At 49.5% G+C, this 21,252-nt stretch overlaps 1 protein-coding gene across 4 annotated transcripts in view; it reads left to right on the top strand.

Moving 5' to 3' along the window:
* CIPC (CLOCK interacting pacemaker) overlaps positions 1-21,252 on the top strand; it is a 67,137-nt gene that overhangs the window by 10,858 nt on the left and 35,027 nt on the right. For 3 of the 4 annotated variants that reach the window (XM_019640304.1, XM_019640303.1, XM_019640305.1), the window contains exon 2: positions 832-947. In XM_019640304.1, coding sequence (XP_019495849.1) covers positions 912-947 — 36 coding nt within the window. In that variant the 5' untranslated portion in view covers positions 832-911. Of the gene's footprint in view, positions 1-379; positions 460-831; positions 948-21,252 lie in introns of those variants that run through there. The other variant, XM_019640306.1, reaches the window with a different exon arrangement.

Below are 21,252 nucleotides of genomic sequence, written 5' to 3'. Positions count from 1 at the left end.
TAAGTACTTGGCAGCTCGCCAGGACCGGAGGATTCTGGGAAGCGAAAGCCTCCCCAGTATAAACTGCCAGCTTTAAGCAGCCCTGACAGTTCTGCTCCTTCCCAACTTGGCAGCCGTTCAAAGTGCTCTTTCATTTGAAATGCTGGAAGCCTGCCATGTGCAATGCAGATTTGCTGTGCCTGTGCGCAGAAGGAACTGATAAATGCCGTTGCAGTTGCCATGGGGACAGGAGGCTATCAGAATGGCCTTGTGATCCGCAGCCTCTCAGCGCGGCAGGCTCTCGCTCTCTCGCTCTCCCTCCCGCCCCTCCTCCTTCGAGTCAGTGAGATGGTGAAATAAATGTTCTGGAAAAAGGTTAACCCTCCCCGCTCTGGTTCTGAAGCCGAGAGGAGATTAACCTCTAAGCATTTCCCGAGTCTGTAGTGCCAGCCAGGACCACAGGACTAAGCACCATCCTAGGTCGGGTCACCAACCCTCTACCCCCCACCCAAACACACACACACACACACACACACACACACACACACACACACACACACACACACAGAGCCTGGCTTCCTGCTCCCTAGGGCTTTCGCAAAGCTGTGTTTTTAATAGAGCTTTTCAGCAAGTCCAAGTGTAAGTCTTTGAGTCATCAAAACCCGGATGTAAACACAGCAGCCCTACATTCCGCACAGTTTGCGTGTATTTTATCTTTTTAATAATATTTTGCTGGCAACTTAGAAATGCGAGGATGCCAGATATTTTAGCCAGCCACTTACATCATGCAGCATCCATCTTAGGGAGAGTGACTGCCTGTCCTTTCCTTGTTCTCTCTCTCTCTCCCCATAGATCGCAGGAAACCTGGGTCTTTCTGAAGACATCTTATTACAGTGGTGGCAACTGAGTCCCTTAGAACTGTGGACTTGACAATGAGCATGACATCACCCTGGGCAACAACAACAGAGGTATGTTCCTGCCAGAGACAGGACACTGGGTGATCTGAGGTGAAACAGGTCCATTATTGATGCTCAATGTGAGGGTGCAACAGTCTGGATGGCCAGCTCCCCGTTTTGCACAAGTTGCTGTTTGAAACACAGCCTGATTCAATGTACAGAAACAAAATAGCACATTCAGATTTGGTACATGTTCAGGTCTATAATGCCAACTCTCCGGGTGGCCTGTTTAATGGGGAAAAAATGAAATACTCCATTCCAGCCAAGGCCTGTGAAGGCCAAAGAGGTTTAGTGATTTATTTACATTGAGCAGTATTCCTTCTCAACCCAACTCGCTATTTCCTGAAGGTTTCCTGAACCTAAACCTTTGTTAACATCCCAGGAAGAGAACTTATTTTTCCTGTGGCTTTCAGTATTTTCTGCTAAATATATTTCAGTGCACTGTTTATCTAGGGTTTCAGCTTTCAGACCTTTATGTACTTTTAACACCTTGAGGCTGTTCCCCTGAAAAATGGTGTATGTCTATTAAAGAGGACTTTATGTGCTGGGCGTTAAGGCAGTGGGGATTTCTGTTTGGGTCCATCTGTATAATGAGGGCTTCAGGACGAGGTCCAAGTTAAAGGCCTGTTTAGTTTATGAAGCCCTTTTAAGAAAGCGGGCCCTACATAGCTCACACAAACCCTTGAATACCACAGAATGTTGAACCAAGTGAGGTATTTCTTCATAAGTGCACTGCTGACATGGAGACGGGACCTGAGAAAGACTGAAAATTCCCCAGCTTCCTGGGGCTTAGCAGCAGTGTCTTTTAACCTGACTCTCTCTGGGTGTCTGCGTATAATTGTTATGGCATTTCTGGCCAGAGCGATGCACTCTGTTTTGCTGGAATTCTTGACTTCACTTAGCCCCTTCCAAATAAATAAATTTATCAATAAAAGCCATCTGCTTCACCTTGCCAGCAGGCTCAGAGCTGGAAGGGGTAATGCTTAATGCAATTTTTAGGATCAACTGGCCCTTTTGGAGGTGAGTTTTGGCTTGAGATTAAACAGGACAGTATTGGGGGCAGAAATCAGGTGAATCAGAAAGCCGTTTCTCTCCAGCACTCCCCTCCCCCCCACTCCCCTACCTCCCCAGCCCCCACCTTCCCCAGACAATCCAGGCAGCTGGGTTTTTGGCTCTCAAAGCTGCTAAGCTTTGGCAAGCCAAAGCATATTTCGTGGTGGTGATTCCTTTCCCAGGTTGACCGACATGTTTCTGTACTGAGCAAGAGATGTTTCATGACGGCGTGTATGAATCAGAGGCTGTATTTTTCATCCAGGGCTTCTGGTGACCGTTTTTAAGCTGGAAGAACAAAGCAGATCATGACGAGCCCCCTTAATATCAGGGTCCAGAGATAAAGAATTTCTCCTCAGAGCTGGCTACATGTAGCTAGGATGTGTGATTTTTCTGTTTTAACCCTGCCAAGAGCAGCCCATTCCCCCGGAAGGCAGCGGCTGTGTTCACATTTCAGTCACTACCCGTCCTCTCTCTCTTCATGTCCTTGTGGTGTTTGCTTATTTGTTGGCTTCAAAAGTTCTTCCTTTTTTTAGCCTTCCTCTCTCCCAAATGGGAAGATTTGGAAAAGCCATTTGGGGGCCCATGAGTGCCTTCCCAGATGGAGGCAAGCCCTGAGATTCCAAACATCCTCAACACTGACCAAGCACGGCCCTGTTACAGCAGGCTGACAGCAGAGGGGCATCGGTGGTGTGGCCCCTCTGTACCAGGGCCTGAAGAGCCAGCTTCCCAGAAGACCATGGATTAGGAAGGTCTATTCGGGCCGCCTCAGGAGCTTCCGTGGAACAACTCCCTTTTGTTTTGCTGTCTAACATGTGACTAGAATGCTGCCAGCTAATTTTAACCCCACTGAAGTGCTGCTGAGAAAAAAAACAAAACAAGAAGAAGAAGAAGAAAAAAAATATCTTACATCTGGAGAGAGAAATGCTGTGGGCTGGATAAAAGCTTTTTCAGCCTGTGCTCCTTCCTGTTTCAGTTTCCAAACTTGTATTATCGGTAACCTGAAAAATGATGAGTTTCACCAAATTCCTGGATATTGCACAAGAAGACAATGGGTCTATTTCGGGTACTGTGAATGTGTCTGGCACAGACCTTGGAAGCCATTGTTTTCAGGAGGGAGAATGCTTTGGGCTTTCCTGGTGCTTTCCTTCTAGGGTCTCAAAGCCCCAAAAAGTAAGGGGGTATGGGAGGCGCTCTCCATGGCAACTGGTGCCGGCTTCACTCTGCAAGGACCTGGGTGAGAGTGGGTTGTTAGACCAGTGGGAGGGAGGGTGGGGGTGGCGTTGGTGTGGTAGCCTTGGAGGTGTTAAAAGGTGGATGGTAGGGAGTATTTGAAGTGGGACAGCAGGAGCAGGAAGAAATGGGGAGAGGGAAGCTTTCACAATAGCTGGGTAGCCCCTTGGGACACAGGCCACCAGCTTTCCTACCAAATTTCCATATCCGCTTTCAGCACTGGGAATTCATGGAGGACTTCTTGGAGTTCCTCACCCTGGATACTGGATTCTCAAAGCATTCCCATGGCAGTTAATTGTTGCTGTCTGGCTGGGTGGCGGATGATGCTGGTGAAAAGAATATATCTCAAGAGCCAGGAAATTAAGCAGTTTGGGCAAGATAAGTGTATAGCTAGGCAGCTGCTGCCAGCCATCCTACAACCAGGTAGTGAGATGGGCTACCCGTTAGTTTAAGGTCTACAGTGCAGTCCCAGAAGATATCATGGCAAAGACACTGAGGGGAAAGGTCTCAGTTAATGCTGCAGCCCCGCTGCGATCAGCAGAGCTTGGTGGCAGTTGTTCTGACAGCTGCTGAGGGCCTCAGCTGCTTTAAAAGCCATTGCTCCCGCCTGCCCTGTCTGACCAACTTCTATGTATTTAAAGGATCCTCATTGGTCTCTGAGGTCCCCTCCCCACTTGAGTCCTCAGGCAAAGACTCCACCTTTGGAAGGGACAGAACCTCCTAGGAGATTTTCGCCTCATTGTCTGCCTCTAAACAGCCGCTATACCCTGCTTACAGTAGTCAAGATCAGTTGGCACATTCCTAAATTAAGGTTCTGTTTACTCTGTTGTTCCAAAGATTTGTTTTGAGCAAGTTGCTATGCTTTAATTAAAAAGATGAGAGCTCATGAGTAAGTGAAAATATTTTTGACTCTTCACAAACATGTTTGAATTCTGTTTCTTGCGTTTCACGGGGGATGGGGAATGGTCAAGCTGTTCAGCACTTTTATCTGGATGACCACTAAAAATGTTTTCTATAACCTAACAGCTGGCTCTTCTGCACAGCAGAATTATAAAGGGAACCCTAAGTCAAGAATTGGTTCTTTGCGCTTCTCTGAAGATTTTTCTTTTTTTTTTTTTTTTTTTTTTGCCAGCATTCAAGTGTCATTAGGACACATTCCTCATTTACCTTTCCAGCCAGAGGATTCCTAAATGTTTCATAACAGCAGCACAGCTGGAATGCAGCTGCTTCAGGGTGGAGCAAAAATAACTCCTTATGGGTCAGCGGGCGAGGGAGGGCAGGGAATCTTGGAAGGTTGGGAAAGCCCTTCTTTCTAAAGCCAGAGCTCAGGAATGAGTGGGGCCTCTGGTGTGAAAATGTTCCAGATGGGGGCAGGAAGGGTAAGTTTTTGCCCTCTGGGTAGATTCCAAGAAACCGCTTTGGGGAGGTCAACTATTTTGGAATTGCCTTTATAACAAACAGCACAAATGTTTAAATTGACCTGGAAAAGCCTTCCTTTTTCCTTTCCCTATACTCCAAGTCTGTTCCTTTGAACATTAACCAACAAGAGTGTTTGCCCAAGCTTCTCTCCTCCCCCATCTCATTATTATTATTATTAATTATTATTATTACTATCATCTTTGGTTTGGCAAATTTTTGGAAGGTTTCCCAGGCTGGCACTATAGAATATTTTCAGGAAAATGTATAAGGAGTGTCTGTGTTTTGAGTGTCTCTGGAGGGGGCTGAACATGTTTTTTCAGAGACTGAGCAAAGAGCAGCCTGGTCTTGTGCAAGAGTCCAGCCAAATGAAAGGGCAGACGGTGCCGGAAAGATCTGTGTGCATCCAAAAGCACTGAAACGAAGGTGTGGTTTAGTTGGCCTGCCTGCTCTCGACCTCTTTCAGCCTTTTTATTAGTGCAGCTGCCTGGATGTCCGTCTGTGAGTCGAAGCACCTGTCTGCAGAAGATACGCTGAGAACAGCTGGGGGCCAGGGGTTTAGCTTTATTCTCAAGTTAGCAGGCCTTGTAATTTCTGCCCAAAGAACACTCCAAAATTTAGATGGAGAAGTGCAGGGAATCAATACTCACCCAACAGGCAGGCGCCCCACCCAGGCATGGAATGTAATGGGTAAAAGGTGTCCTGGGGATGTAGCTGCCAAAGGTGCTGCCAACCGCCAACCCATGCCAGCCCAGCTCCATTTGGGCCCAGAAACACACACAGCTGCATGCACGCCTGTATCAGAAACATCTGGACATAACCAGAAAGTGCATACATGAGGCCTGAGAGCAATGGGCACTTGCACAACCCCTCACTGATGGACGCGGATCTCAGCAGCCAGAGTTTTTCTGGAAATATTCTCTTATTCAGGTTGATTCCTGGGAGAAGAAGGAAGAAACAGCTGCACCGAAAGGCCGTCCTGAAGGAGAGCAGTGTTACCCCTGCCACTCTACAATGGGAAGGAAAGCCTGCTTCCTCCCTGGTCAGTCCCCTGTGACCGTGAAGACTCGAGACCTCAAGAGAGTTAGGAACAACCTGGGACCTGCAGTGCTGGAAACGGGAGGACACAGCCCCTGGCTCTCCTCACCCCGAGAATATGAAAACTGTTTACCGGTAACACTGGAACTGGTCATGGTTCCCGCAGGAAAACCTTTTTTACTTTCTGTCCAGGGGACACACTGACCCCAGAAGACATCTCCCCCACAGCAGCTTGGGAAGGTGCTTAACAGCCCAGACTTTAGAATAGTAATAGCAACAATGACAAGCACAGCTAACATTCATCGGACACCTCTTCTACATCTGGCATTGTGCTAAGTATTTTAATGCAGTCTCTCTTCTAATCCATACCTAATGAAGAGGGTTCAGTTATTATCCCCATTTTATAGATGAAGAAACAGAAGCTCAGAGAGATTAAGTAACTTGTCCAAGGACACACAGCTAGTAAGTGGTGGCCACAGTTAGAACTCAGGGTTTCCTTATTTAGAGTCCTTATCAGACAGACCTGGGTTCAACTCCTGAGTCTGCTATGTGTGACTGTGACCCGTGTAAATCTCCAGGCTTTCTGATCTGTTTTCATAAACACATCACATGTTGGCAATTTCATATAATTTAGCCTAAACCGTCCTTACAAGATTCGTGTAAGAATTAAATAAGATAATGCACGTAGAGTACTTAGCAGAGTACCTAGAATATAGTAAACACTCAATAGATGCTGGCTTTTAATAGTAACCTCAGAGTCAGTGTGTTATATGGATACATTAGTCAAGTTATTCGTAGTCTTTGTGGGTTGTCTCGAAACCATGGCAGGCCCTGCTCGTCGCTGTATAGGCCCATCAGCCCCAAGTTGGCCACATTGCTGCTGTCAGAGAGAACACCTTCTCATCCCTCTTTCTTGGTGACTTCTCTTAACGTGTTCTGGAATTCACACATCTGGAGCACACATCTGTCTGAGTCATCGATTTCTCCCTTCTACGTTGCCCACTCTCTTTCACTTGGGTTCGTTAGGGGCTCCAAGTTTTCCAATCATTCAAATCTGATCACTTTACTGTCCTACTTAAAAATCTCCCAGACGCCGAACAGAATCAAGACAAACTCCTTTGCTTGGACACAAGGCCCCTGGGAAACTGCCTTCAACCCCTCTTTCTGCCCCTCAATTACTTTCTGAACCACACATTAAATCCCTCTTTGTTCCTCGGATGCCGCATGAATTTTCAAGTTCATGCCTTTCTAGGGCTCTTTTCTCTGCCTAAAAACAATGTTTCTCCCTCTTCTTCTTTGAGCAAACTTCTGTGCATCTTTCAAAACCCAACTCAGTGTTCACCTTTCCTATGAAACTGATCTCCAGCATTTCCAGCTCTATAAATAATCCCATGGCAATCTGCACATATTACTCCATTGTAGTGATCTGTGAACACAACTCCCCCACTGGCGACTTGTTGAAGTTCAAGACTAGGGCTTACTTTCTATCCCTAAAGTCACCTAGAAGGGCCTAAATAAATGCTAGTCAAATGAATGCCCGAATGTAAATTCTTATAATGTAATTTTATTGGCAGTGAAACCAGTGTATGAGTATATGTGTATATTATCTATACCCACCCTTGTTCCAGCAAGAATTTGAGGTAGATGTGGATATAAGAATCTTTCTTATTCATAAGCAGATAGAGAATAATGCTTGATACATCCTATAGTAACAGAGCCAGGGCTTTGGAGTTCAAACAGTTCGAAGTGCATAATCCTAACTTGGTCTCTGACTGTGACTTTAAGTCATTACTTCATCTCTCTTAGCCTGAGTTTTCTCATCTATAAAATGAAGATAACAATAATTACCTGTGTGGCAGACATTGTTGATTGCCATCCAATAGTCACTACTGCTTTCTTCCTTAGCACCCTGAATTTTTTTCTCAGAAGTCTACCTGCCCCTCCATGTGCCTGGATGGGGGGAGGGAGAGATCCCGATTAGTCTAAACTAATCTTGGGATCCCATGTCCTCCTTGCCAGTGATTCATTTGGGGATAGATCTGTGACCCAGTTCTAGTCAGTGAGATGCAGGGAGGAATCTTTTTGGCATGTGTGTGGAGATTTGTTCTAGGAAATATCCTCTTGCTCTTAAAACATGAGAGAAACAATTGTCCTGCAGCCAGATGGTATGCCTGGAGTGAGGGCTGGGGCTACAGTAGCCATTTTGCTGCGATGAAGACAGCTACTCAGAGAACCAAGCCAACAGGCTAATGATGATAGAATGGAAACGTGTGGCAAGAAGCTGGGTCCTAGTAGCCCAGTTCAGCAGCTGGATTATCCTGCCTTGGAGCCACCCCCCTCTGGACTATTTCCTGAGATCATGAATTTCTTCATTGTTCAGTGAGGGACCACCGGCTCAATCCCATAGAGCTGAGGTTGCTGTTACTTGCAGCCAAAAGCATCCTAACAGATCAACTTCACAGGGTGGTTGTGATGACTAAAATAAAGTTTGCAAAGCTCCTAACACAGTACCTGGCACATAGTAGGTTCTTAAAGATTAAAGACTTTCCTGCTGAGATAATCTGAGGTGAATGCAAGTGACTGTGGTGAATGACCCAAAGAATGTGGCAAATAATAATAAAGTTGAGTTTAAAGCAGTTCAGAGGTGAGCGGGTGCTGGAATGACAATGAAGATGACAATGACAATGAAATTCAAACATTGTGTTAGTTAAGTGTCTGATGGAACTTCTTGGGGCTATAACAATGGTTCTCCTTTGTTCTTCTCAGGCCTTTTCTTACCCCGGTCAGAGTTAAACACTGCGTGACACAGGCTTTTCTAATTGTGGGCAGCCACACTTGCACCATCGGGGTGGTCCCTGGTTACCCTGGGGCATGGAAGCCCTGTTACAGGATGAAGGCTCGAGTGTAATTTGTAGCTCCAGGAGGAGCCAAGATTTGGAAGCAGAACTAACATACCCACACAACGTAAAACAGGGCCTGCCACTGACAAAAAAGCACAAAGGCTCCCCTCCCAGACAAGCCCCGCAGACATCTGCAACTTGGGAAGCCCTGTATTTGGGGGCCCAGGCCCTGGCAGCCTGCCTGGCTTTTGGCCTGCTGACCAGGCCACAGAGTTTTCCTCCATGCCAACCCTTTGGCCCCTCTGAACCTTGTTCCAGGATAGCTCAGCCACACCAGCGTCTGCCAGACTCTTGTCCGCCCAGCGTGTGGGCGGCCCTGGCAGCAGGGGTTGGGGCAGGGTTTGTGCAAGGACATCGTGGCCCTCGCATCAGGGTTGTGAGAGAGGCAGTCTCACTTCCAGGGCAAGCCAGGAGGGAACCTAGAGGAGGTGAGTAGTAGAAGCTGCAGACTCAGGGCAGCCTTAGCCCTCGTCACCTTGGAAGCCAGTTCCAGGTCCCCTTTTCCTCCTGCCTGCCTTCTGGCTGTCTACTTCCTGCATGCCGCCCCGTTGCCCAGCCAAGTTCAGCACTGACATTCAATTCTGTCCACTAAACATTTATAGAAAATACTCTATGCAGGATGCCATATTCCTGTTAGCAACTGGATGTGTGTGTGTGTGTGGGGGGGGTCGGGGGGTGCGATGCAAACAACAAGATTAGAATAGAAAGGATCTCAAAATGGTTCTTAAATTTCGCTCAGCCTCAGAACCAACCCCCTCCCTTTTCTCCCCAAATCCTAAGTATTTAAGAAAGAGAAAACATGAGACTGCTGCCTCCATTGAATCCAGGGCAGGGGCAGGGCCCTGTTCACTCTGGCTAGAGACAGACTCCGTGGACAGATTCAGAAAAGCCCTTTTCTAGACCAGAGGGGGAAACTAAGGCCCAGAGAAGTGAAGTGACCTCCCTGAAACACACTGCAAGTTAGTGGCCCAGCCACGTTCAAATTCAGGTGTATGAGCACCTGGCCCAGTGCCCTATCCGTTGTATGGCCCTACCCCTTGGCACTTGTTTCAAAGATCAGCTGGGGAATTGAGGCAAGCCAAGCCGTAATAGAATGCATGTGCTACAGACTAATTAAAGAGAGTAAATGGTTCTAATGCAGGGAGAGAAAGGGTGGAAGAGGGCCATGAAGCTGGGCCCAGAACAGGATGGGGAGGATTTGCCATGGAACATGGCTGGGGTGTGGTGGGGTGTTGGGTGATGGGAAGGAGACAATTCCAGGCCCCGAAGAACATGATCAGCTATAGCCTGAAGAATGACTGGCAGCTCAGAGTCCTGGGTTCTAGCCCTGGTTCTGCCACTACAAGCTAAGCGACCTTGGGCTAGTGGCCTCCGCTGTCTGGGTTTATTTTCTTGCATGTAAAATGGCAGAGGGGATGGGCTAGCTGGTTCTACTGTGGCATGCTGTGATGCCTTCTCACCTGCCATGGGTTTGCCCTCACCTCCCTACCACCACCATCAACGTCACCACCTAGGACACTTCCCAATATGTGCCAGGTGGCTGGAATTGACACCAGGAGGAAGTGTCCTTGGGTGGCCCATGAGAGCAGCACAGAGCTGGCAGGCTCAAGGGGCCTGCCCAGAGCTTTGGGGAACAGTGACAAAACAGGAGGAGTCAGGAACCTGGACAGAGCAGGGGCAGGAGCCATTCCTCTTCTGAGAAGGGTTTTTCCCAATCCAGCCCTCTCTAGAGGCGCAGGCCTCAGCCGGTTCCCCCTGCCCATGTCTACCACGGGGGAGCAGAAAGGGAGGTCTTGACGGCAGGGGTGACAAGCCATTTAGCCCCAAACCTCAGTATTCTCATTTTCTTAAAATGAGGTAAAAACAGTACCTTAGTATTCTCAATTGAATAAAATTGATAATTTTATTACCCCAGATGAAATGAGATAATACTTGTCAAGCGCCTAGCATGTGCCTGGTGTAGAAACCACTCAGTAAATATTAGATCACATGCATTGCCAGAGGGCTGCCTTTTGGGGGAGATCGCACAATTTGAAGGCTCTTGACGTTAAACAGGCTGGTGCAAGTAAGGCCCCTGTATGTCTAACACACTCTCAATCACAGGAGGGGAGAATGGTGAAAGGCGCTGGCGGCGGCTGGTGAGAAGCTCAATAGAAACAATGTCTGTGCGCCCCCTGCTGGCTGGAAGCAAAGGTGCCGGCTTGCCTGGTTGGTGAGGGTAATAATGAAGGGGGATCCTTGTTTTGCATAACCTGCAGCTGCCTGGTAGATTGACACAATATTCACAGGGCGCCCACGAGGTGTCACTCACCTGGCAACGTGCCCGGTTTGGGGAGGGATGCAAAATGAGTGACATGTAAGCTAGGTTTTTGGAGCCAATTAGTTTGGGAGTCAACCAGGCATTGGTTCAAGCTCAGAGACCACCCCAGAAACAATCTGCATCAGATACAGCACTGAGAAAAGTTCCTTGTATCTTAGCCTTGCATAGTATGTGGAGTGATCTTGGATAGGGCGCGTAATGCCTCCAAGCTTCAGTTTCCTCATCTGTAACAGGGAAGTCTTCTCTACCACATCTCTCCAAACCGAAGGGTAGAGACCCTAAATGTAGATCTCAAGGACTCTGTCACTCAAGAGTTGGAAGTCACCACTAACCGTCATGTTTTCTCAGGGGAAACCTGATTTCTTTGAACCTGGGCTGTGACTTGGTTCATTTGGAAATGAACAGGGTCCCTCAAGTTGTCCCACCCACCCCAGGTTCTCCCATCCACCAGACACTCTGGTACACCCCAACTCTGGGCCCTTCTATTCCAGGGTAATGATGGAGCCCTAACCTCTAATGAGAGGCCGTTGGAGTGGATGTGGGCGGATCGTGCAAACAGAGCTCCTCGGACGGTGCTGGGATGGTCCACAGCGCAAGTCCCCACACTGCATGTCCCAGTTTTCCTTGCATTGATTGCATTGCTTAGCCTCATGGTGTCAGGGAACATTGGTGTTTATTCTGAGCGATATGGGCGCCATCGCAGGGTTTTGAGCAGACTACACATCATCTGTCCTGCATTTGAACAGGACCATTCTGTCGGAGGTAAGGGTGGGAGAGTGGGGGAATAGGACTATTGGAGGGATGCAGGCAAAGGGATGGTGGCTGAGACCAGGGTGGTGGTGGCAGCGTTAGTGAGAAGGGACCCACTTCTGGATGTGCTCCGAAGGCAGGTCAGATGCAGTGAGGTGGATGAGAAGTCATCCGTTTTGATTTCTATAAATATTTCTTTTGCATCTTTTGTTATGAGTACCTAAGGTATGTAGGCAGAAGGACTAGTGGTCATACACACACACACACACACACACACACACACACACACACACNGGGCCCTCTGGTGTCCCAAGCCAGCTCTTAACCAACGCGCCACTCGGCTGGCCCTCTACCTCAGTTCTTATTATCCAGTTTGAGACACTTATCCCATGCCCCTAGGAGAATGGGGTGTTCTCTTCGAGGGCAGCGTGCGGGGGTAAAAGGTGCGGTGTGGACAAATCCAGCATGATCTTTAACCAGGAGGGTGACTGGAGCCTTTACCTGGCTTCAAAGGCAGCCACCATCCCCTAGTCCCCATTCTTTCTTCTCTGGATCCCAGCCACCCACACCCTGACCTGGCCCTGCACAGAAAACCCGGCCATAGCTACGAACTTGGGGGAACACGTGTTCATTTTCTATACACAGCTGTCTCCTAGCTCTCCAGGCTGACTTACCTGATAATGATAAAAATAACTCCAGCTACCACTGATTGGGCACTCATAGTGCAGTGGGCCAAGTGCTTTACATATATTATCTGACTTAATTTTCACAAACTCTATGAGGTAGGTGCCACTGTGATTTCTAGGTGGGGAAATAAAGGCTCAGAGAGGTTAAGTGACTTGATCCAGGTCACACCGCTGTAAGTGCCAGAGCCAGGACTGGAAGCCAGGTGCTGCCAGACTCAGAGCTCGTAAGCTTAACCACTGTGCTACCCCAGTTCTCACTCACTTCCCTCCATTCCCTCTTCTGGGCTGTCCCAAAGACCAGGAGGAACTGGCCAGTTTCCCAGGGCTGCCTCCATGGACTGGGTGGGGCTGCCTCTTCTGGTTCCTGGAGCTGTGGGTTCCTGGTGAGGAAAGACCCTCACATCTACTTCCTGCCCTTTTCCAGATTCTCTGACTCTCTTTAGCAGACCCAGCCCCGCTCCAGGCCAGCATGACCTCACAGACCACCCTGCCCCCTGGGGAACTCTTATAACAGTCACTCACTCTGGTTGCAGGGGGCCAGCCAGGCGGCATGAGGACCGTGGCACCTCTAGGCAGTACCTCCCCACCTGGGCCCAGGTGTGGGCTAGTTTCCTTTNGGTGCGTAGCTTCCCAAGGCGAGCACTTCAAAGGTGACCATAGTGCTATTCAGCAATGAAGTATGTAGCACTTTTTCTAGGATGAGTTCGCAAACTTAATTGTCATACCTCATAAATCAAAGTTGGTGATGACCAAATACTCCCTGCCAGGCTCAGAGTCAAGTGGCATTCATGGAGTCCCTACTATGTGCTAGACACTGTACAAGGCCCTTTTACGTCTGCTAGCTCTCAGTTAGAGCTCCCAGGTTTTCAGAGCCCTCCCTCCATCGTTCTGTCCACAAACATACATTGATCATTTGTTCCGGCGTGGGCATCAGGACGTGGTGGTGAGGAGGACACATGCCGTCTCATCCTCAGGGCAGCCTAGTGGGGAAGACAAATAAATACAAATGTTTCAGAAAAGGAGCCATCAGGTGCTTTAAGGGAGAAAGAAACCAAGAGAAAATGCCATCTGCTAGAGATGTTCACACTGGCTTTTCCCACAGTTACTATTTAAAAAAAAAAAGATTTTATTGGGGGAATTAGGGGAGGAAACAGTGTTGGGGAATCGGGGAAGGGGAACAGACAAGTTGTCTTTTTGTTCTTCAGTCTAGTTGTGGAGGATGTCGCTTCACTGGCCCATGTTGGTATTGTGATCATTGCGCTCTTCCCGGCTGAGGCAGATCGGTCATCGGCCATTGGACGGCCACTCACAGCAGCTCACAGCAGCTTGCGCCGGCTGCCGACCACTCATGGTAGCTTATGGCAGCCCACTGCAGCCCCACTGCAGCCTATGCTGTCGCAGGCAACTCATGGCAGCCCAGCTCCAGGTTGAGCTGTTGTTCACCATCTTAGCTGTAGAGGGCAGTATCACTGGCCCTCATGTGGGATCCGAACTGGGGCCCCTGCTGCTCAGAGCTGGTGTCCTAAGCCAACTCCTCACCAATGAGCCACTCGGCCAGCCCACCCACAGTTACTATTAAATATCATTGTAGGACCTGGCAGTGGTTGAGCTCCTCAGTGCCCCAGGCCCTTTGCATCTCCCTAAGGACAGGCTGGCCAGTGTTCATCACTTTCCCCTTCCCCAGTTGCCCCACCTGTCCGTGGGACTTTTCCACAAGATGTTTGAGGAATTCCTGCATCTGTTGAGAGATGAGACACCCAGCCATCTTCCTTCCCGGCGTGGAGTCCTGTAAACCTGACAATAAGTATTGGAGGCCACAGGGTCTTGGGAAAGGTGGGGAGTGAAAAAATAGAGCCTTTTAAAACATGTCCCTGTTATTTCCCTTCTTGGTCTCCCCCACCCCCCAGCTGTCATATGAACTTGTTCTTCCCTTGTAGGGCTCTGAGAAAAGCACCATCTGGCAGTTTCATCAGGCCCATGGGCTCGTTTCCATCCAGCCCATTCTGATTTCCTCCCAGCCGTGGGTCTGCAGAGTGACCCAACCTTCATGAGGCAGGTGGAGGAATTGAGAAACAGTAACAGTGAAGACGTGCAGAGCGCCAACCACCTGCTGGGAGTTGTTCGGTTCTGTATGTGCGGGGATGCTTGCAACAGCCCTGGGAGTACTGCTATTATCACCCCCATTTTACAGAGGGAGAAACTGACATGCAGAGATGTTCAGAGACATTCTTAACATCAATCGGCTAGTGATGGCAGACTTGGGATCTAAGCCATATGAAGCCTCAGACTTTGCTGATTTCCTATCATGGAAAATCCATGGCTAAAAGATGTTGGCAGGGGTGGGTGAGAGTTTAGAAGAAGGGAGTTGCACCCATCTGGCCAGGAGAGCTGGATGCCAGAGAAAAGTCCAATAAACCCATGAGGAGGAGCAAGGCCTCACTGAGCCTGCCTCCAGCCAAGCAGGGTCTGAGTTCAGTAAGTGAAACCAGCCTGAGCTGGGGAAGCACCAGAGGACTGGAAAGCTAAGGAGGAACCCTGGAAACAGCTCCCTGGAAGCAGTCCCCTTAGAGAGCCGGTCAGGGAGAGGCTGGGAGCCCTCAGGAGACCCCGGAGGCTGGTTTCCCCCTTGGGTTCCTTGCCCAGCTTAGGTCCTTACTGCCTACCCCTCCGTCACTATTGTCTCTGCTCCCCAGGTGTGAGTGACAAGCACACCCTCTCTGAAGCACTCTGAGCAGTAAGGTGGCACTGGGGGAGGTGGAAGTGATCTGCCCTTTGGAGCAGACGGACTTGAGCACAAATCTCAGCTCCATGTTTGTTGTGTGGCTGTGTGGCCAAGTCACCCTCCGCCCCCATGTCTCTGAGCCTTATCTACAGAGTGGCACGGTTAAGAGGNCCCTATAGGGGGAATGGTGACAATAGTGTTCTCTCAGACATGTTGTGAGGACAATATGTGCAAAGCACTTAGCACACTCTTTGGACTTGATAAAGAGAAGCTATTTTTACTAATGAAGTATGGTCAAGGGTCCCCCCACACCCTTTTTCCAACTAATATAGGTAATTCCAGCTCCCTTGTGAAAGTTCAGAAATAACAAGCATGTATCTTGTTAGTAAGACATGACAAAGCTCTATTTAGAGAAATGTGATGGGAAGAAGAGGTTAATTAGGGTAGGCTTCCTAGAGGAGGCATTTGACTGACTTCCTCTCTTTTCAGGTGAAGACTCCAAGGCTCAGTGACATTAAATAACTTGCCTGAGGTCACAAAGCTAGAAACTGGAAGAGAACGGCTTGTGTCCATGCTTGTCTGGCTCAGAAGCCACTGCTCTTAGCCAGGGTGCTGCCATGGTGACAGGCCATTCCTGTAAGAGGAGAATGATGGCCATTCATGCGAGCACCTGGGACAAGATGAATGGCCGTCAGGGTGTGGCATGGGTACAGGAACCTTGGTACCGCCTCACTACTAATCATAGATGCTCGGTGTGAACAGGCGTGGTGTGCCAGGCCCTGTGCCCAGGGTTTTAGATGCACGATTCATTTAACCTTCATTTTGCGGATCAGGAAACTGAGCCCTGACAAGGTTACTGGTCTCACCTATGAGTGTCAGAACTGAGACAAGAATCCAAGTGTTTCAGTTACTATTGTTGCGCAACAGTGAACTCAAAAAGTTAGTGGCTTGAAACAACCATTTATTTCTCATGATTCTGTGAATCGGGAATTTGGGCAGGGCTCAACTCGTTTGGCTCGTCTGCTCCACACGATGTTAGCTGGGGTCATTCACTCAGCTGCGTTCAGCTGGGGGCTGGACTGGGAGGGAAAGGACAAGAAGTCTTTATTCACATGCCTGGCACCCCAGCGTTTCTCTCCACAGCCTCTCCACCTGGCCAGCATGGCAGCTTCAGGGTAGCTGGATTTCTTACACGGCAGCTGGCTTCTGATGGAATGAAGGCGAAAGCTACCAGGTTCTTCAGGACTGCTTGTGGGGCTGGCACAGGGTCACTTCTACAACATTCTAGTGGTCAAAGCAAGACATAAGCCGAGGCCAGATTCGGGAAGAGGAGAAACCAAGTTTTCCTCTTGATGGGCGCGGCAGCATGCTTCTATGGGGATGGGTGATGCCTGTGGCCACCGTGAGAGACTGGCTATCATCCCCAGCCTCCTCACTGCCAGCCTTTCTCCTAGGCCCTGGGCCTAACCCCAGGAAGCTCTCATTTCCAGGGACCCGCTAAAGCTGGCTAGGCCCCCTCCTCAAGGGGCGTGCCCATGTTTTGTCTTACCTGAGCCTCCTGTCCAAGGACTTCTTCATGTTCTGTGCCTGGCTTCTCAAAAATTTATCTTGTTTCCACGAGGGCAGACACTATATTTTCCTGCTTCCTGAGGCCACATCATTTGAGTTAGCCTGAGCATGTCTCGTTCTTATAAACCTAAAAAAGCTAACACGTGACTCACAGGCAGTCAGCCACCTGAGCAAGACTCTGTACTCAGGTTCACCTTTGCAGGTCGGGCATCAGCACTGGACTTTTCTTGGAAGAAGAAATCTGTAAACAGGACTTTCTGGCACCTGCATTCACATGCTTGGGCCTTGAAGAGAGGAAGAGAGAGTCTGACTTCCCCAGGACCAGCATCATCATAGTCACCTGGGAAGGTGTTTTGGCACATAGATCCCCCCACCTCCTGAAGGAGAACTTGCTTTTTCACAAATACCCAGGTGATTCTCATGCATGTTGAAGTTTGAGACAAGGGCAGTGGAGGTCCCCAAGGTAAAGAGAACAGGAACAGGTTGGGAAGACAGACGCCTGTTGAGCCCACCTAGGATGATAAGGCACCGGTCTCAACCTCAGCTGATGGTTGAAATCACCAGCAGTGTTTTTTTTTAAAAAAAAAATCTTGACGTCTAGTGTGCGGCTAGGGTTCTGGGGGTCAGGCCCAGGCACCAGATTTTCTAAAAGCCCCTCGGGTGATTTTTTATTTTAAGACTTTTATTGGGGAATTGGGGGATGGGAACAGACTGGGGAATTGGGGGAAGGGGAACAAACAAGTTGCTGTCCTTTTGTTCTTCAGTCTAGTTGTGGAGGACGTTGCTTCACTGGCCCAAGTTGGCACCATCATTGCACCCTTCCCGGGCGAGGCAGATCAGTTGCCGGCTTCTGGACGGCCGCTCACGCTGGCTGCTGGCTACACACGGTAGCCCATGGCAACCCACTGCAGCAGGGGCTGCAGCCTACGCCGTCACCGGCGACTCACAGCAGCCCAGCTCCAGGTTGAGCTGTTGTTCAGCATCTTAGCTGTAGAGGGCAGTGTCACTGGCCCTCATATATGGGATCCGAACCAGGGTCCTCTGGCGTCCCAAGCCAGCTCTTAACCAACGTGCCACTCGGCCGGCCCCCTCGGGTGGTTTTAATGTGCAACTAGGGTTGAGAGCCACTGGTTTAGGGCATTAGTTCTTAAAGCGTCGATCTGTGGATCATCGGCACCCACATCACTTGGGGTATTTATTCAATATGCAGAGCCCTGGGCCCCACACCAGGTTTTTGAGCCTAAATCTGCTGGGGTTGGAATCCACATTTTAACCATCTCTCTACGTGATTTAAATGTGCACTGAAGTTAGAGACCATTGATTGAGGGCACTGAATAAGCAACAACAATGGCAATGATGTTTTTAAATACTACAAATCACAATGTGCAGAAAATAGAAAATATAGGGAAATAAAAGCAGAAAAACAAAAAACCTCTATACTCCTGCTGCCTAGAGGCTGTTGGAGGCCCCCCTCAGCACCCACTCTGGAGTAGGGAGGAGCCTCCTGCCCCCAGAGAAGCTTCCTTGGTGGCAGGGTCGGCCGTGATCTGGGCTCCATTCTGCTGGCAGGGTGGGGCCTGTCATCTGGCCCGGACAGAATTATTGCCTCAAATTACATGGTTGATTATCAATTACTTGTGTCTGTGTGAGAGCATGTGTGCGTGTGTGCCTAAGTGTCTTTGCAAATCATTAAGGGTCGTAATTCTGGATTATCGTTGATTAACGAGAGGGAGACCTGGTACCTCCAGCAGCCGGCATGGCAGCCCCGCAATTATGTCCCAGCTGATCAGTAATTGGCGCATCACAAGATGATTTCTCTCTCTCGGCAGCCTCCTCCCAGCCGCTCCTGCCGGCTCTGCAATCAGCGCCATTGCTCAATCCTTTCCGGCCCAGGTTGACTTCAGAGGCCTGCTTTCTGGCAAGTGGGTGCTGTGGGGCTGGCTTTGGGGCAGGGATGGTGGTGTAAGGTGGGGGGTGGGAATGGCAGAGGCACTGTGGCGGGGTTGTGGAGCTGGCATGAGCTCTAGCTTGCTGAGAACTGGTGCCGCCTGTGACGGTCTTATCATCATTCTTCCCAGCAAGCTCAGGACCCATGCTTCAATCTCCCCACCGCTCCCTCACTGCATGGATGGGGAAACCGAGACCCAGAGAAGGAAAGTGGCAAAATAGAAAAACACAAAAACAGTAATGCAGAACAGCATGGTAACGTGAATCCAACCCCACAGAGCCAAGGAAGGAACCAAGATATAGAAGAGTCCCTCCACCATCGCGCCCATCCTTGGGGGGCTGTTAAGGTCACCACCGGTTGTCTCCGTTTCCCTGAGCAACACAGCTTTTGTGCTGCAGGGAGTACAACTAGATACGCCAAGCTCCCGGGGTTGGGAGAGAGTGCACTGACAGATGTGCCATGTTCGTTCAAGGCAGGAGCACCACCACCTGGGTTAGGGCCATGGCCTCCTAACTGTTCCCACTTCTGCAGTGCACCCTCAGTATCCATCATGCTAGAGATGGAGGGATCTTTATAATGCCCTCGCTTACTCCCCTCAAGATACTCTCCTTCCACCCCGTGTGACCCCCCCCCATTGCCTTCAGGATAAATTCCGGGTCCCCAGCCTCCTTTCTCGCTCCACCCCACCTGCCGGCTGTGCCCCAGTGCAGATTCCTCTGGTCCTTCGCCCAATCTGATCCCTCTGCATGGAACCCCGCTCCCCTCCTCCCATATTCTTTCACCTGGGGCATACCCCAAAGCGGGGGGGGGGCAATGATGCTAGTGCTCGTTCTGGGGCTCCATTCCTGAGAAAGGGGTCTGCCCTCACTGCGGACCGGCAGTTACAGAAGCATGAACTCGAAGGATGGCTTTCCAGGGGTGTGAGAAAATGGGGAACGCTTCCGCCTGAAAGATGCCCATGGCTGCAGAGCCACCAGGCCGTTTGTTTCTGAGCCTTGCAGCTGTCTTGGCCATTTTCATTTTTATCTACTGAAGGGTGGTCAGCAGGTCATGGCAAGCGGGAGATGCGATGCTAATGACTCCAGCTCCATGTGGCAACCATTCAGGAAAAAGCTGCAATGTTCTCTCTGCCACATTAATCAGAGAAACACATCAAGAGCTGTTGTGTGGAGACAGCTTTCCTCCCAGTACCTGCCCTGCATACTAATTACCACCCCCTCCTGGCAGTGAGTCAGCGCGGTGCCAGGCAGACAGTGAGGAAGGCCAGAAATACCCGCTCCACGCATGTGGGGAGCAGTCAGAGGGGCGGGAGCCATGCCCCCACCCTCCAAACGCACACTGTACATGACCATCATTGAGACCCAGGCAGGTAGGGATGGCAAATTCTGAAAGAGTCATCCACATGCAATCCCTGGATTACTTTCTTGAATCTCAGTCTCCCCCAACTCTTCCAGAAGGACCTCTCCAGGAGCTGATCCCTGGATAGAGTCTGGTTAAAGCAAGAGTGGCCTCACTGCCAGGCCCTTTGATAACAATAAGATATAACCTTAGATAATGCTTAACACATGGCAGGCATACCTAGAAGCACTCTAAATATATTTCTCATTTAATCCTCACACAACCCTATGAACTGGGTGCTATTATTCCCATTGTGCAGATGGACAAGGTGACACACAGAGAGGTTAAGTAACCAATGCAGGTCACACAGCTAGTAACAACCAACTGAGTTTGAGCCTCAGCAGCCATGCTCTGAACCACACCCCTCTACTGCCTCATTGCTCTGCAAGAGCTCAGTCGCCTGAGTCAGTAGTAACCATGGTAAACCTGAGTGTCCTTTGCATGTATTCATTCATTCATTCATTCATTCACTCACTCACTCATTCATTCATTCATTCATTCATTCATACAGCAACTATTTGCTGAGCACCTACTATGTACAAGGCGCTGTACTAGGCACCAGGAAGACACTGGGAAACCAAACACACACAGGCTTAAAAGGGAGACTGGTATCAATGTAGTATTTTTACAAATTTATAGTAATTGCACAATGTGATGTGCCATGAAAGAGGAGACGTATGGCGTTCCATGGAGGCAGATCGGGGGCAGAGGAACTCATCTCTTTTGGGAGGTTAAGGAAGGCTTCCTGAGGAAGTAACAGATGAGGGAATAGCTTATATCAGTGGTTCTCAAAGTGTGGGCCCTGGGCCAGCATCACCAGGGAACTTGTTAGAAATGCAAATTCTTTAAAAAAAAATTAAGAAATGCAAATTATTGGGCCTCACCCCAGACCTACTGAATCAGGAAGACTGGAGGTGGGGCTGAGAAATCTGTTTGAATAAGCTTTCCTGTGGATTCTGACCATGCTCATGTTTGAGAACCACTGGCTTATGCAAAAGCCCAGAGGTGAGCAGGAACAGGCATGCAGGAGAAACTGGAGGGAGGCCTGCAGGTGGTGTGGGGTGGGGCGGGAATAGAGTAGCCCGAGATGAGCTGGACAGGGGTTTGGTTAGTTGGCCTTGCAGGCATTGTAAGCACTCAGCCTTGCATCATCATCGCCCACCACCAGGATGCCCAGCTAGAGGGCTCCTCTGCCTATGGGAACTTCAAAGAGTAAGCAGGTCACCTGAGTGTCCAGGCTGGCAGAGGTGAGAGAACAGGAGTGGCCACATCAAATGCTTCTAGAGG

This window comes from Hipposideros armiger, unplaced genomic scaffold, assembly GCF_001890085.2.
Source record: "Hipposideros armiger isolate ML-2016 unplaced genomic scaffold, ASM189008v1 scaffold_49, whole genome shotgun sequence".
NCBI classification, from domain to species: Eukaryota; Metazoa; Chordata; class Mammalia; order Chiroptera; family Hipposideridae; genus Hipposideros; species Hipposideros armiger.
This window is presented reverse-complemented; position numbering and strand designations above follow the sequence as displayed.